We start from the raw sequence: 16,216 nt of genomic DNA, 5'->3' as shown, positions 1-16,216 counted from the left end.
CCTCTTGCCTTTTTCGACAAAACAACGCACAGTCTCTGCAGCAAAACACATGAAAGAGATCGGCACAGTATTTGAACGAAAGGCCAGTATTTCCTCAAAGCTTGTCCTTTTTCTACTGATGTGTCTCATAAATCACCCCCCAACATGGTCTCCGGTTGTCCCCTGCCTTCCCTCTTTGTAAAGCTGTTGTTGTAATTTTGATGTAAAGGCAAAGCGTATGTGTTGGGGAACAACAAAACAAATTTGAGAGGAAAAGAAAAGACAAAAAAATACATGAATTCTATCTTCGGTCGATGGTATACATAAGAAATCTGTTTCTACATATCAATGTGTTGTACCTTTGGTGTACATATACAAATATAACTAATAAATGTTCATTCATAACTAAAACCTGCTGTTTCTTGTTGTTTGTGATTCGTTCACTGACTTGAACTCTGAAAAGCGAAACAGACCAATGAAATACTGTTCAATGAGAGAAGGATAGGATCCCAACACCGCCATCTTTTGACCCTCGATCCCCGTAAACCTTTAGCATCTCTCAATGACCCTTCCTTCACCGCTCCAATTTCCTACATTCACTCATGCCTAAAGGTGCCTTGAATCACAGCAGGTCATTGTCCAGGGCACTTGTGTGACTATCCCACTACTGATGCCACGTGTAGCCCATTGGTTAAACTTGTCCACTGACCAGGAGCCTCATTGACAAAACTGTGCAAGGAATGGTCACTAAAGTTGGCTAATGTTTGAAACACTGCACTGCGTCCATCGCAGATATAAACGTTGTGGCACACAACTGGGACTGAGAAATTCCCAGCTCCTCCCCCCACCCGGATGATGTACCCGATTTCCCAGATGGTGGGAGAAGTCTCACGAATCCAAGATGGCTACTCAGTGAGTAGAGCTTCTGTAATGCTAATGTATATTCCGCCCACCTTTTTTTCAAGAAATCGGTCTACCGCATAATCCTGTAGAAATGTGTCTCTAGTATAATTTTAAATGTTCATGCTGTATATACAAGCTGCAGTGTGGACCGTGCTAACAATGGCTATCGCTAGGCTGCTCCGCTTATGATCACTTTGCAGCTTGTTCCGACTTCCGAGGTAATTGGAAAGCACCGATAGCACTTCGGGCAACACCTAGCCAAAGTCACAACCAAGTCACTCTGGCGACCTGACCTTTGTTTCAGTGCTAACAAATCCGTGTCCGCTACTAAACAACTGTCCCCCTGCAGCTGTCACAGACCCCACTGTCCTGCTGACCTGTACAGAGCAGCTACAAGACACGACCAGACTCTGAAATAAATTCTGGAATTTATTGAAGAAGACTAGTTTCTTACACTGACATCTGTCTCCACTGTCAACTCAAAATGAAAGTGTAAACAGTTTGGGTTCTCACGTTTTAGTCTCTGTTAGTTAGAAGTATGCTGAGTCAAGATGCAATAAAGTTTCGACTGCTTCTGTTGTCTTGTATCGTAAGTATGATAGTATGGTAGGAATACTCTACCTTTCCATGCAGCCTACCGTATATTGTACATGTCAGGTTTAAGTCCTTACGCTAGTGATGGGTAGATGAGATACCATGAAACAGTATTGCATGGTTGATGAAACACTGTCCCAATTTTCAGAGGCCACTAGATGGCGCTTTTGGTTTAGAAAGGATGTGGGGTTACACATATCGACTAAGACTGTTAAACTGGATTTTTGCAGCGAGAAATAGCCAGCCGAAGGGTTTCAGTAGTGATGGGTAGATGAGGCATCATGAAACAGTATTGCTGGTTTGGTGCAAGGCCGTGCAAGGCTGAGTCCACTTCATCATTGCATCAGTGTGTTATAGAAAGAGGTTTTCTCCACCTGAGACATGCCAGATACTGTACTTTACTTTTAGTCAGAGGTGAAACTTACCTTCTTTCCCTCAGGTAAATGTTCAGTAAGTACTCATGGAATGGAACGGTGGCGAGGCCAGCAATGTTGTATGGTTTGGAAACAGTGGCACTGAGGAAAAGACAGGAGGCAGAGCTGGAGGTGGCAGAGATGAAGATGCTGAGCTTCTCTCTGGGAGTGAACAGGATGGATAGGATCAGGAAGCAGTAGATCAGAGGGACAGCGCATGGGCTCAGGTGTTTAGGAGACCAAGTCAGAGAGGCGAGATGGAGATGGTTTGGACATGTACAGAGGAGAGACAGTACATTGGTAGGAAGATGTTGAGGGTGGAACTGCCAGGCAGAAGGTGGAGAGGAAGGCCAAAGAGGAGATTGATGGAGGTGGTGAAGGAGGACATGAGGTTTGTAGGTTTGAGAGAAGAGGAAGCAGAGGACAGGGGGAGATGGAGGAAGATGGGAGAAACCAAAAGAACTAGAAGACAAAGTTCTCATGGAGTGGAAATAGAAAAAAGGAAGACAACACATTGGTTGCAATATACATTTATTAAATTCAACAGGGAGCTTTACAAACTTGTTCAACGGTTGTAAATTTCTAATAAAACTACACGAGAAGTTTCGCTACTTATCTTGTCTATGAATCATATAAAGAGCAAAAGCGGAAACTGGAAAAACAGTAAGAAATGTATTTGGACTATTCAAAGTTTACCTGAAAAAAAGGAAAAGCACTGTTGCACAAGGAATGTGGAAATGATGGTTTAGAAAGTAGAAAACTGCAGCATGTGGTTGAATATTTAGGAGGAATATTTTGATTTCACCAGTCCGGTTTTTGAAATCTACAATAGATCCTTTTCAATTATTTACTTTTAAATCTCCAAATTCTGTACACACTGTGTATATAGCAAGTTAATATTATAATTCTCAGCCTACTTATCCTCAGGATAACGTCAGGGACATCATTATGAACACCTCCCCCACCCCAAAAATTGGCACAGTCCTTTCTTAAAAAAGGGGTTTCAAAGCTATCAAAAAAACAATCACTGGCAGCTATTGCTAAGGCATCTGCAAAACATGATTTAATATATATATATATATATACATACACACACGCCAAGAAAAACGGGAGCTGAAGCTACATAAATTAATTCCCAGTTTTCTCGCCAAACAAAAGCTGCAGTCCACAGGTAACGGCTGACATGTTGCCAAAATAAAAGCACATGACACTTTAGAAATTTGAAAACAAAGCAAAGAAAAAAAAAAAAAAGGCCCACAACTATTCAGTCTATTTCATTTTCACAGAATGATTATCAGCCTTGTCGGCGTCTTTGTTTTCTGATTAAATTAGACCCATCTTTCCTCAACAATGTACACAACACAATGCAACTGGCACACAAAATATTCACACCCGCCAATGTACGCATGCATATACCAGCCCCCTCCCCGGTCCCCTCTCAAGACCATCCGAGATGCTCCTACAGTCAAAGGCACGCAACAGCATATTGGGGCGAGTGAAGATCCGATGTTTTAACAAGGAAACCATTTGGTATAGAAATGAAAAGTTGTTTTGCTTATCATAAATCCGCCTTACATTCTTCCGTTGTTGTCGCTGGAATGCCCCCGAAATGTACTGATCTTCAATAGCCCGAATACGTGCGTGTTAAAAACGTTCTCTAAATATACATCCAGTGTTGACCAACAATATCTGAAGGTGCCACCCCGCCTCCCATCCTCAGCTTGACTTATTCGCTCTCACGCCACCGGCTCTTTGTCCGGCGACTCCTCTAGCGTGATCACGGTGAACTCCTCCGTGTTGCCGTTCTCCTGGATTTTCTCCTTGTTCATCAGGGTGACCATCTCCTGCTCCCTCTCCTGAGCGTTGGAGCTAGACGCCAAAGCGGCCGCTCCGTTCCCCTCGCCGCCTTCCTTGGTGATCATGAGCGTTTGCTTCCTTCCAAACCAGCTGTGGAAACAAGAGGATATCACTTGCCTGCAGACAGAGTGACAACTGAGCGAAGAAGATGAGACGCGGACCTTTTTCTTTTGGCGACAGCGACACAGACCAGCAGAACTGCCGCGACTCCAATGATAGTCAGAAAGATGACCAGCCAGTCTACAGGAGAGAAGGTGTGAAATTAGTATAGCAACACAGACCTGTCAACTTATACGTTTATTTTTTTTACAATTTCACGCCGTATAACGATTTTTGTACGGGGAAAATACATTAGAAAAAATAATTCACGCCAGGCCGATATCGACTCGCCAATTTCGGATCCCAAACGGATTGTCTCGTCTTGCCGGTAACTGGCGACGGTCGGCGCATCATACTAGCAAAACGTATCCTCGGTCGCGTATTTATTTTTCTTGTTGCTTTCGGCTTTCACGATGAGAGTGTTGTGTGCGCATGCGCGTTGCACTGCGGCCCACATCCGTTGTTTTGAATTGTAAGCATGGAAGAATCCGATTTTTCTGAAAGATTGAAAGACACTATGGAAATTTTTTTTATTTTAAAACATGCTGCACATGGTAAATGTAATGCAAGCTTTTATATATGTTATCTTTGTTATCATTTTCCAGTACATTGTCTGTCTTGCTGTGATGTGAATAGTAATAATAAAATAATAAAATGCGCCGCGATTGTGTTTGTAAGGTTTCTTCTCAATTTATAAGGGGAATTGCACCACTTTATAAGGGGAGTTACTGACCGGTACGAGAGCATAACATTTATATCTCCAGTTGTAGACAAGAGGGTAAAAAAACAATTCTTTCAATTGCTGCACTGGATTGATCCAAATTCATTTTCCACCCCTCAAAAAGGACTTACTCGATGACTGACTGCTCTCGCGCTCCTCAGGTTTTGGCTCAACAGTCTTACGGCCATTGGGAATGAGTGCTGTAAACAGTAAAGGAAAACCTTCAATTTACAATTATATAATTTGTAATATCAAGCGAAAATAGTTGTGTGAGATTCATGGCACCCAACACAAGGGGGCATCCTGCGTTTGAGAAGTAACTTCACTGCTTTGAACAGGTGAATCAGTTTGTTTCAGCTCAGTGAGGCCCACATAACAGACCTGTTGCTGATCTCACCTGCATTTTCATTTGTGTCAAGCATCACATTGTCATCCACCGCTGTCTTGTCTGACGCCGACTGCGTCGGATGGATCTTCGTGGTGAGGGTCGTGAGGTCGTGGGTGTCCTCCTCAGAGCCTGCAGGCTGCATCCCAGATCCAGCAGGCTGATCGAAGACATCCGGCATCAAAGTCGCATTGGCAGGGTTTCCAGTGAACACACCCTCTGGCTTCTTGCTAGTTGGGTCAGAATCGGAGGGGGTGACTGAAGGGGTGGCCGAGTCCTCTCCGGGGATGAGAGTGGGGTCTTCAGTGGCATCTGTTTGGTTGTTCTGATAGAGCTCTAAATCTGAAGGGGAGACAGAAACATGTTGTTTTCTGTTATACAAAATGAATACAGTCCGTGTAACCATCCTCTTCAGCACTTGCTGTCTTGTTTCTTCATGGGTTGATATCAGGTCTGTGAACATATACCTATACTATACTGAACCAGAACAAGACTAGATATCCAAAAGTAAGAAAGCACCCAGAGCGCAAATCTCTGCCAAGCAGCTTCGGTCCAATGCTCTCCAACCGACAACAGGGAACCTTTGTAAGTGCAGGAGTTCCTGCTCCACTGATCCCACTGATGCACAAGACACGTGGCCGCTAGGATGAGAACAACAACAACAAACATGGAGGAATCCCTGAACAAAAGCAAACAAAAGCATCTGTTTTCTTTTGTTCAGGGATGTTTTTCGCTACACAATGGCCAGTGTTTCCACTGCTCTGAATGTACTTAAAATTCTTATACAATTGAAATTCTTATGCAAATACTTTCAAGACATTAAAAGAGCTTTTGTTTAAATATGGCGATATGAAAACTTGAATATAGCCACCATCGTGATTTATCGTTCTATTGTCAAACTGATGCAAAAAAAAAACCCAATATTTTGTTGTTTAAACGTTTGGGTGGGTCCATCATTTGATTCAGTAATATACCAAATTCAAATTGAAAAATGTGGCTTTTTGTGGCAAATATTCTTATACCATTAAACTGCGATTAATTGAGATTAATTTTTCACAAATTATCTATTTGAAAAGAGAATTTTTTTAATCGAAGTCCCACCCCTACAAATGATCCTCAAAAAAATAACCCTCCTGGATGCAAATGCCGAAAATGAACTCATAACTGTCCATAACTTGTCAAGGCATTTTGAGCACAGACAAACAAACGCTGTCAAAAACATAACCTCCTCAGTGTATGGCTGTTGGGAAGGTCATCTGGGGGAACACGGAGTAGAAGTGCTGCTCTTCCGACGGTGGGCTCTCAAACTTAGGAGGCCCTGGGGCATAGCTAGGAAGACAAGGGAAGCCTGGGCCTCTTTGCTCAAGCTTTGGCTAAGCAGTGAACAATGAATGGAATTGACTTTTGTAATGATCTTTGCTGTCTTTTTAGGCTTAAAAAAGAAAGATCTGAATGTTGACTGTCTGAGTTGCAAATCTATCTCTGAGCCCATTGGTTCTTCATAGAAAGAATAAAACAAAGCGCCACGGATGGATGCATTTTTTGCACTCTGGAATATGAAATCAAAGTGTAATAAGAGCGTCACATGTTGCAGTGCAGACATATATGATCCATCCTGAATAAGTTTGACTTTAGAACTATTAACCATGGCAACAATGACGTTTTAATACAAATAAATTCATAAATAAAGTCAAACGTATCCATCCATATAATTTCTGTTTTAATCCTTTAAAACAGCATTATAGTCAAATTCAAATGAGCTCAATGTGCCAGCAGGTGGCAGTAGCGTTCCGGACTTCACTTGCACAACCCTGCTGAAACTGAGCGAGAAAGTCATTCCCAAATGCCGACAAAAAAACGTCAGAAAAAGCATCACGTCTGGCAGCTGTAATACACATATTTATACACTAATAGTATGAGCTGGGTAAAAATCAAGGGGACGAAATGTTTTGGCTGACCTGCACTGTCGTCTTGAGCGAGGATAACCTGCGTGCAGTTCTTCTCTGGTCCAGCTGGAGTTAAGAACATGAACTTTTAGCACTGACAGAACACAAGATCCATCCACACGGAAACTGCAGGACTCACCTGCGTCATCGTAACACAGGGCATCACACAGTTCATCTGGATTATGCCGTTGATGAATTATGACCCCCGTCTTGTTCATCGCACAGTTCTCGTGCTCTATTTGTCTGAGGATGGCGATGCTCCCGTTGCTGATCCAGCCGTTCCTTAGTGGAGAAAGGCAACTTTCAAAATGCGTCCTATTGAGAGGTAAACCGACAAAGGAGTCTGGTCTGACCTGCAGGTCTCCATGCTCTTATTATGGGCCGCGTAGACTTGTGCCTCAGTAGCAAGCGTGGTGCCGAGCTGCTCACATAACGCTTGGGCCATCGCTTGGGTGAGAGTGTGACGGCTTCTTCCCTCCGCCAAGAATACGCCGGCAAAGCTGCAGCTGCGGGAATTCACTGCAGAGTAAAGTGAAGCAAAAAGATTCTCAGGATTTCGCAGAACTCGGCCCTGACCATATTTTCTCTGACGTAGTTTTACACACAGAACTGCGTTCAGTTACCAACCAGCGGCAAACTTTGGGCGGAGGTGGTCGCTGCCCGTGCTACACTTCTAACTACAACTGTATATCGCATTTCGATGTGCCGCGTTATTCCGACCCGCCTGTGTCCCATCACATGACTTATTTTAGAACCATTAAACATGATTTGCACAAATATGATGTGTCCTCGGGCTCCGTTCAAGACCATCAACTTTTATGAGCAAGGAAAACTGAAACATCATGACATCCACATGAACTACATGGCCCACATTCACGGCTGAAGCAAACATCCACTGAGAGGACGGACTTGTTTCGAAGGAGTTCTGAACAATCGGAGCTGCCCCACTTTTTTAAAACTCGTCTCACTCCAAGTTTTCTCAGACTTAGAGAAGTTCGTAAATATCTGATGTAGGTGTTTAAATTTGTACTTGAGCTTATAAACAATGAGCAACGCTCCTCATCCTTGAGAAACTGACCTGAATATCAGTAGCGATACATATAAGCAACTTTTAATCTGTCTACAAGATGTCTACAAAATTCATGCAATGTTCACTTTCAAGCAGAAGTCAGACAGAAGGCTGTACATGTAGTTCAAAATCACCACAGAAAAAAATGCTTGGTTAGTACTCCTGAAGTCTGAAGCTAAAGTGTGTTCATTTTATAGCTTTAGTAATTCTGCTGTGTCACCCAGGAGTTGAACCCAGGCCTGGCAATGGGGTGAGGCCTCATAAAACGGTGTGATCAGTTTCAGTGCTCAGTAGATGGCGCTGCCTGTGAACTGCTGGTCATAGCTAGATGCTTCATGACACTGGACTGAGGGGTAGATGAGGTTTCATGAAACAGTGTCCTGAGTTCCAGAGGCCACCAGATGGCACTCTCTGCTGTGAAATGTTTCCTCTTGAAGTACTTATTTAAACGCACATCATTTCTAAAACAGAAGCGCCATCTAGTTGCCTCTGAAAATTTGGACACTGTTTCATCAACCCTGCAATACTGTTTCATGATACCTCATCTACCTATTTTTTACCCCACTATTCACTGGATGGATCATTTACAAAGTGAGAATGCTGAAGATGAAGTTGTTTCAGTGGGCTTTTCAACTGAATCTGTTTTTCTGTTGCATTTTTGGGGGGGTTCCTCATACAGAAGAGATGGCAGAATGAACATACAAGCTAGTGATGGGCTTCATGAAACAGTGTCCAAATTTTCAGAGACCACTAGATGGCACTGTGCTCTAAAATGTTCAGTTTTTAACAACCACAGCAATGAAACCTCACATTATTTTTAAACCAACAGAGCCATCTGCTGACCACTGAAAATGAGGACGCTGTTTCATGAAGCGTCACCAGTCCATCACTGTTTATTCAGTACACCACTGAAATGGAATTGTCTGTGTCCAGTCTCAAAATGAACAATTCCACAAAAACAAAAAAAGAATCCATATAAATCTGTTTTAGACAATTACAATTCTGCTAAAGGAAATAATAGAATGAAAAAAACTACACTCTACTCTTGGCCCCCAGCCTTGTGTTTGATATGCCTGCTGTAAAGAAAATAGGATTTCAAAAGGTGCAGCCTACTATTTAAAGAAAGTGATTTGTCACTAAAACTCTAGTCACCTTTTACAAGCAAACAAAGCTGTGCATTGAAGGTCATATGAGTTCAAGGGACGACACCAGAAAACATTACAGACCAAAAAAAAAAGTTATTAAATATCCAAAGATATAGATTAAATATCCAAAATAAGAGCCATAAATGTAAAAAAGAAGACGCACGTCCAGAGTGAACAAGCCTGAAGGGGTTCCTGGTTTAAGCAGTTGAACATTTGCATGTTTAAACTGTGGTGAAAGTTACCTCAGGGGATTCTGTATGACTGATGAAATAAAGCTCTTTATTTGGTCTTTTTGAACACTACCAAACGGAAACTTGAAAATATTAAGTAGCGCTCACCGACAACGATCGGTGCTGATAAGAGTAATGGAAAAACATAGCACCGCAGGTGTCAGGTTCAAACGCACTATTTACTCAGGAAACTCATATCAGCTCGCTGCTTTGTTTTTTTGGTGCTGCCATGGCAACGGAGCTGTGGAAAATAGCCAACATAAAGTCACTAGGCAACAACGCTGGATTAGCAAACAACCCCAAAAACAGGTTCTTTTAGTTTCAACCGTCTTTATACATCAAAGGAATATTAGAATTCAAGTGAGAATGAATTAAAAATGAAACGTCGGTTATGTTTATTTTAAGAGCTAGTTGGATCAATAAGCATCTGTTGGTGGGATGACGTCCAGATACTGTCGTGGCTGTCCATGTGTAGCTCTGCCTCACTTCACATCCTCAGTTGGTGTGTCATTGGTGCTCCATGTGTCTTCAGTAAGTGATGTTGTTTCTCTTTATGGCATTGATCAATTAAGGGTCAAAACTAGGTGTGATCATTTCAACATCATCATGGGTTTCTCACATGAACCGTGTGGAGCGCTGAACAATGAGGTTTCTACTGAATGCAGAAGCATCTGTAGGTGGAGGTGAGGAAAAGGTGGAGCAGGAGAAGACAAGAAGGATTCAGTACTGCAAAGAGCAAGACGTTACAATGGCAGGGCAGAGCTGAAGAAAAGGAAAGGACAGGAAATAAATGCTGGATGTTGGCAAAGTGGATCAAAACAGCATGGCACTGAATGGGCTGCTTACGCACAAACTTGACGTCACATTATTACCTGTGTTCTTTATGTTGCTGTTCACCAATATATCCACCAGGGGGAGCAGCCCAGAGTCAAAAGTTTATGACAACTACAAACTCCAAAACAAAAAAACAATAACCAGCACCCACTACAGGGCTCCCGGGACTAGACAGTTGGAGGGAGAAGACGTAAGGTAGAAAGGAAAAAAATATTTGTTTTAAAGGGTTTAAACACAATAACTATATTTCTTTAAAGTGTTCTGTAACTGAAAGAAAGTGCTGAGAAAAAGCTGAAAACACAAGAGGAGAAGCACGTATACATCAAGGGCCACATGTTGTTTTGGTGAACACACAACACTGAGGAGGCCCTGGGGCCATCCAAGCCAGAGATGTTAGGAGGTGAAAATCCCCCACTGTGGGAATAATAAAATGGATCTAATCTGACATTTTCACCTCCCAGTTACATAAAGCAGAAGGATGTGCAACACGTACATGACAGACTTCCTTTGTAACATCTCTAAACTTCCTTAAGTGCGAAACACATGTACTGATAATGTGACCCTGGCAAACACGTGTTTGGGGTGACAGGGGCCCCGTTTTTTAATCAAAGTGTCAGTAAGAGGGAGACAAGTACAGAGTAGGGTAGACGTTTTTCCCCCAAAACAATAAAATAAACCAAAAAGAATCGTATTAATTCAATAAGGAAATTGTCAAAAAAAGTGTTTTTCAGTATGATCACTTTTTAGGAGCTTTTAGAAAGTTGTACCATTAAGTATTATGGTTCATATAGGGGGTCAACAACGGACATTCAAAAAAGTACCATTTCTTAATTTGCGGTTGGTTTTATCAGGGGGTTTCAGTGCAGATTGGATCGAAAGGGAAGTGCACGTGTGCTGAAAAAGTGATAAAGTCGTTATGAGTAAACAGAGAGCAGCAGGAAGCTCTGCCTGAAGGGGCGGTTGAGCAACACAACCATGAGTCAATAGCTGCTTTTTTTATGGCAGTTTCAGTTCTGTGGCCCTTTTCACACACACACACACACACACACACACACACACACACTCACACACACACACACACACACACACACACACACACACACACCTGAGAGGACCTCACATTCTGCCATATGGCCCAACGTAACCCCGAAATTGGTGGCTGAAAACATAACCGCTGCGAACTCGGGAAAGCACCCAATAAGATCAAAGTGAAAACCATCTGAAAAAGTGCCGTGCCACAAATGGAATCATTAGTATGCAGCGAAGACACCCATGGCTGTATTTATACAGTCCACTGGGCTGCCGTGTCAAGGCAGCGGCTCGCCGAAAGCCTCCATTGTCATCCAGTTGAAACCAGGGAGACTGCTAAAGCTGTGTGGACAGAACCTGAGGGTTCCAATAAGATGTTCAGCCAAAACCTCCAGCTGCTTTTTAAGAAGAAACTCCGTCATCAATCACCCTCCTCCACCGAAGGCTGATACACCTGAATGGACTACAAACTGACCAGGAAACTGTTCATCCACGACCAACGTTTTTAAAGTTATGTTAAATAAAATAACGGCATCAGCAAAGGGAACGAAATATGTTGATCGTGTCTTCGTGACAGTATTTTCTCATCTCTATTTATTGAGTTTAGGTGTGATCAGTAAAAAGTTGTGATGTCACGAATGTCACGAATGCCTTTACATTTCAAAACCTATTTGGCCAGTTTAAGTCACAAAGTTTCAAAAAGTTGGCAAGGTTTTGTACTCAAAAGTACAGATGCCTCGGAGGTATCGTCCAAAGTTGGATGAACAGTTGGAATCTGGTTGAATTTGGATTTAAATCGTAAGGTGTTAATGGTTTTAATAAAAGATTCCGGTTCAATCTCTTGCATTTTGTTTAAAGGTCTTGGAGTCTTGTTTGCAAGTGAGGGGCCATGAGAAATGTCAAGGATTCATCCGTTGTATTTTGGTTGGTAGAGGACGACAAGGGGTGGATTCCTTTCCACCCTTTGTTTTAGAGCAATGTAAACAGGAAGTAGTTCAGCTATAGGAAAACGTCAAAAGGAAACGGTCACACACCCAACACTGCATGGGGCCACCAACATCTTGTGCTGCTTCAAACCCCAGCACATCCAAAAAAAAGTGGGTTAAGGTCTGGCTCTAGTAGTGGTCATCCTTGTGTGAAAAGTTTGCTATTTGCTGTAATGTTTAACAACTTGCTTAGTCATCGTGGACTATGACCTTTCCATCACTGAGGAAAAAAAAATCAAAGGGATAACCAGGTCATTCCAGATGCTCAAGTAGTCTGCTGACCCCTTTCCTTGGTGACATACCCTGAGCATCTGACCTACTGCAACGACAAATATTATATCAAGGTCTTGTAGTCGAAACCACCAAAGCCCAAAGTGGAGACCAAAGACCACTGAGGGGGTGAGACTGAGACCACTATACTGAACATGGGACGAACTAATGGTTGGTTCCAATGGTGTCACTTGGGTTCAACACAGTTTCTTCAGGAGTTTGGTCCCGGTCTTTGGTCTCACACCTCTGGACTTCTGGACCTGGTCTCTGCATGCTCTGGTCTCAGTCTTGAGTTAGGTGGTCTTGACTACTGCACGGTCAGTCTAATGTGAAACAGCAATATTCTTGTGAAGTATTGAAGCCAGCTAGAGAAAAGGGTTCTTCTGACAGGGTTTGTTTTTCCTGCTCCATGATCCGTATGAACAAACATCTGGACTTGAACCAGCGATTAAAATCTCATGACCAATTTTGATCATGAGGGTTCTCCTTCCATGGAAGTCAGTGTTTCCTGGCATTTTTGCAACAGAGTGGAGCTGCTGTGTGGGCAGGTTTTGACCCTGGCTGGTGGCAACAAAGGTTCATCATCCCATTGGCACCGCTGAAATGTGAGATCTGGATCACATTTGTTTAGTGTGTGTGTGTGTGTGTGTGCAACATTTCCTGAAGGTGAATGGAAGGACTCCTATTCTACCCGACCCCACCTCCCATCTGTCCTCTTCACCTTCTATGCTTTCACACCTACAGCAGGAGTAGTTTTCCACATGGTGTGCGACATTGGTCGCAAACATTGGCTCTACTCTCAACAAATTCTGAATGATCTTTACGATCTTTTGGAACATTGTAAACAGCCAGATGAACAGTGATTCAGTGCTGGTTAGGAGGCCGATGGTTACAAGTTTAGATTTGGGAGGAAGTGAGTTCACTTCCTACCGTTGAAAATTTAAATATAGGAAAATTGTGTTTTTGTTGTGTCAGACTCTGGAGGAAAAAGAAAAATCTATCTCCAAACTGACTTTTAGAGTAACATTTCTGATGACAAGATTTGACGTTAAAATTCACTCAAGGTCATCGAGTATCAGATTAGGATTTTAAATACGGAAAATGAAGTTGTTTGTGACAGACACCAGTGTGTTAAAACATAATTTTGGGTAATTATTGCAAAACTATTCGAGAAATGTATCACATGCCCTTCAGAATCGACCATAACTCGTGACCGGAGACAGATTTATTTATTTCTTTTTAGCCATTGTAGACTGGTTGCAAACTTTTAGGATACAATTTAACTTCACATTTGTGTATATTTTTGGACGGCCATTTCACAATATTTATCTTCACAGCCTTCCGAGGAACGAGAATGTCATGCTAGAAATCTTGTACAACTTCCTGTTGAAGAATAAAATCTGACTGTACTTTCCCTCATGGTCGGCGGTGACATTGCACGTTTGAGAACTCCTCATTTCCATCAGGAAACACAAAGACTGTAGTGTACATGGAGAGAGACACTGGACGCCTTAGAGGAGCTTTCACTCACAAGTCAGGCTTTAAGAGGAAATGGGGCGCTAGTCAGATTACAAAACGCAAGGAGAAGTATTTCATTTTTAAGTGTAAATCTGGATTCCAGTCGTGGAAAAAAAGGGGCGAGATTCGAGAAGACAAGTGTGCAGGAGTGAAGGAAGTGAACACGTGTCGGGGAGTCTCAGGTGGCAGGAGAAGCAGTTTGTGGACGCACAGGCCTCCTTTGTCAGGGCCTGGTAGCAGACCACGGGGGCCCGAGACCACCCCTCACCTTGAAACATGATACACACTCTGACTAGAGGGGTCATTATACCGAAGCTGGGGAGTTTTCCAGTGGTCAAGTTGGAGAAGGAAGTTAAAGTATGAGGGGATGGTGGCCATTTTACAGCAGTAGAACCCTCTGGATCCACATGCCACACTGTATATAAAACACGTGGAATAGTGATGGTATTAACTATGAATTCATATCATAAACTATGACCCGCAATAACCAAGTATTATGGAACCACTCTGGCTCCCTCTAACTCTGATAAGGTTTGCTGTCCAGGGTGTCCCCCGCCTCTCCACCCATGGAGCTGGAACAGGCTAATGCTAGTTAACTTTCAAAGTAGAAACAGGTTGAAGACAAACCATGTAGTTCCTCGTCGTTTTTTGACTCCCTAAACAAGACTCATTTTTAAAGCATTTGATCAAAGTCCTTGTGGTTTTGGGGGATGCTTTCAAGTGCACTTGTTGTCATGCCAGTCCTGTTCTGCTACAGGTGAGCACGTCTTAATGATGCCCCTCAGGCAAGGCAGGGAAGCAGGTTCCAGGTTCAAAGACAAGCGCACCAGATGTAATGAACATTTCAGCAGCCGTGTTTGCGGACACAAATCGACCCCTGTGAGATGAATATGAAGGTGAAATAAGGTAAATTGAGGTGAACGTGTTTCATGTCTTGCTTTGTAAATGTATTTACAAGTGTATTACAAGTTAACTCAGCGCAACTGCTGAAATTGAACTTGTTGCCCACCTGATTTCTTTGTAAGTAAATTTAGGAATTCAACATGTTTCAAAATTTTTTCCCAATAAAAAACGATTTGAATTTTATTATGAAAAAAATCCAATGTACCTTTCCCCTCCTAAAAGCCTGCCTTAACGTCAAATAGTTTCATACGGACAACAGCGGTAGTTATTGAAAGCAGAGGATTTTTTTCTCTCAATAACAGTGTTTTTCTCATCTAATGTTGATTATACTTCAACTCTGGACCTGAGAGAGCTCCTGTAAATAACCTCATCATCTCCACCTACGGGAACCAGACAGACCTGTTTGATTCAGTTACAAGTTTACCTCCAGAGATACGTAGCTCCGAGCAACAAATCCAATCTAGACAGGCAGCGAATGTGAGCAGGGAAATGGAAAAAAAATAAAGAAAGAAAGAAAGAAGCGGGAGCAACTGGAGACCATCCTTTGTGAGTACAGGGAAATAAAACTGAATGTCTGACACACAAAGAGTCTTTACAGATGAAAGATAGCTGCTCAGAAGTGCAGCTTTACAGCGGGAGCAACAAATACGATGTGAGTGATGCGTGTGAGGATCATAGTGAGTCTGCTTCTTTGTGTCTATGACGAGTCTGAGACCGCCAGACGTAAGGCTGTCTGCGCTGCTGTAGCACGCGCTCTCTTGCCGGCATCCACTCATCCATTCCACAAGCAGCAGTCTTTGTCTCGCTGCTCTGTCCTCAAATAAACCCGAGGGTCGCCCACCAACGTTCAGGAATTGAATCAAACAACTTGTGAAATCGGAACAAAAACAAAAAATATATATATTTCAAGAAAAAAAAAAGGGCAGGGCAAAGCGCTCACCTTTAAGTTGCTCCGACCTGCAGGAGGCCAGATATCCAAAGGAGAACCCCAAGAGGAGAATCCACATGTTGGGCGACATGATGAAGGCTAGGTGAGTAAATATTGGGAAAGGTGTGTGTCAGCTCTTGGTCCTGTCTTCTGTCCTCTGCCTGAAGTGAGGGAGGTGTGAATGTGTGTGAGAGAGTGACTGCGAGAGAGAGCGGAGGAGAAAAAAAAAATGAAACCTGCTACTGTGGATGGGGTAGCTGTGGCAGCTGTGGGAGGTGGAGCAGACTTTGCTCAACTTTGGTATTCTCTTCCTTAAAAAAGCACAGAGAACCAGCAGCGAAAAAAAAAGGAAGAGTGATTCCAGTGAGCACACACCCTTTTGCCCCTCCCACACTTGCCCCACCTCT

The 16,216-nt window shown here is 42.8% G+C and overlaps 1 protein-coding gene across 1 annotated transcript; it reads right to left on the bottom strand.

The window, feature by feature from the left end:
• Positions 1 to 2,413: 2,413 nt before the first annotated feature.
• cd44b (CD44 molecule (Indian blood group) b) lies at positions 2,414 to 16,127 on the bottom strand. Its single transcript, XM_053885741.1, has 8 exons — positions 15,822 to 16,127; positions 7,251 to 7,416; positions 7,037 to 7,179; positions 6,910 to 6,963; positions 4,964 to 5,293; positions 4,698 to 4,766; positions 3,908 to 3,986; positions 2,414 to 3,836 (listed from the first exon to the last, which is right to left on the bottom strand). Exons 1-8 carry the CDS (start codon positions 15,898 to 15,900, stop codon positions 3,626 to 3,628), a joined length of 1,131 nt encoding a protein of 376 aa, XP_053741716.1. The 5' UTR covers positions 15,901 to 16,127; the 3' UTR covers positions 2,414 to 3,625.
• Between the last annotated feature and the right edge of the window lie 89 nt (positions 16,128 to 16,216).

This window comes from Synchiropus splendidus, chromosome 14 (assembly GCF_027744825.2).
Source record: "Synchiropus splendidus isolate RoL2022-P1 chromosome 14, RoL_Sspl_1.0, whole genome shotgun sequence".
Classification (NCBI taxonomy): Eukaryota; Metazoa; Chordata; class Actinopteri; order Syngnathiformes; family Callionymidae; genus Synchiropus; species Synchiropus splendidus.
This window is presented reverse-complemented; position numbering and strand designations above follow the sequence as displayed.

What these genes read in the sequence shown, in the direction of transcription:
- cd44b (XM_053885741.1), bottom strand. Translation starts at nt 15,900, where the DNA reads ATGTCGCCCAACATGTGGATTCTCCTCTTGGGGTTCTCCTTTGGATAT. An exon ending in CAGGTCGGAGCAACTTAAAG is followed by an intron (nt 7,417 to 15,821) that starts GTGAGCGCTTTG and finishes TTTACTCTGCAG; the next exon opens with TGAATTCCCGCAGCTGCAGC. An exon ending in CCTGTGTTACGATGACGCAG is followed by an intron (nt 6,964 to 7,036) that starts GTGAGTCCTGCA and finishes TCTTAACTCCAG; the next exon opens with CTGGACCAGAGAAGAACTGC.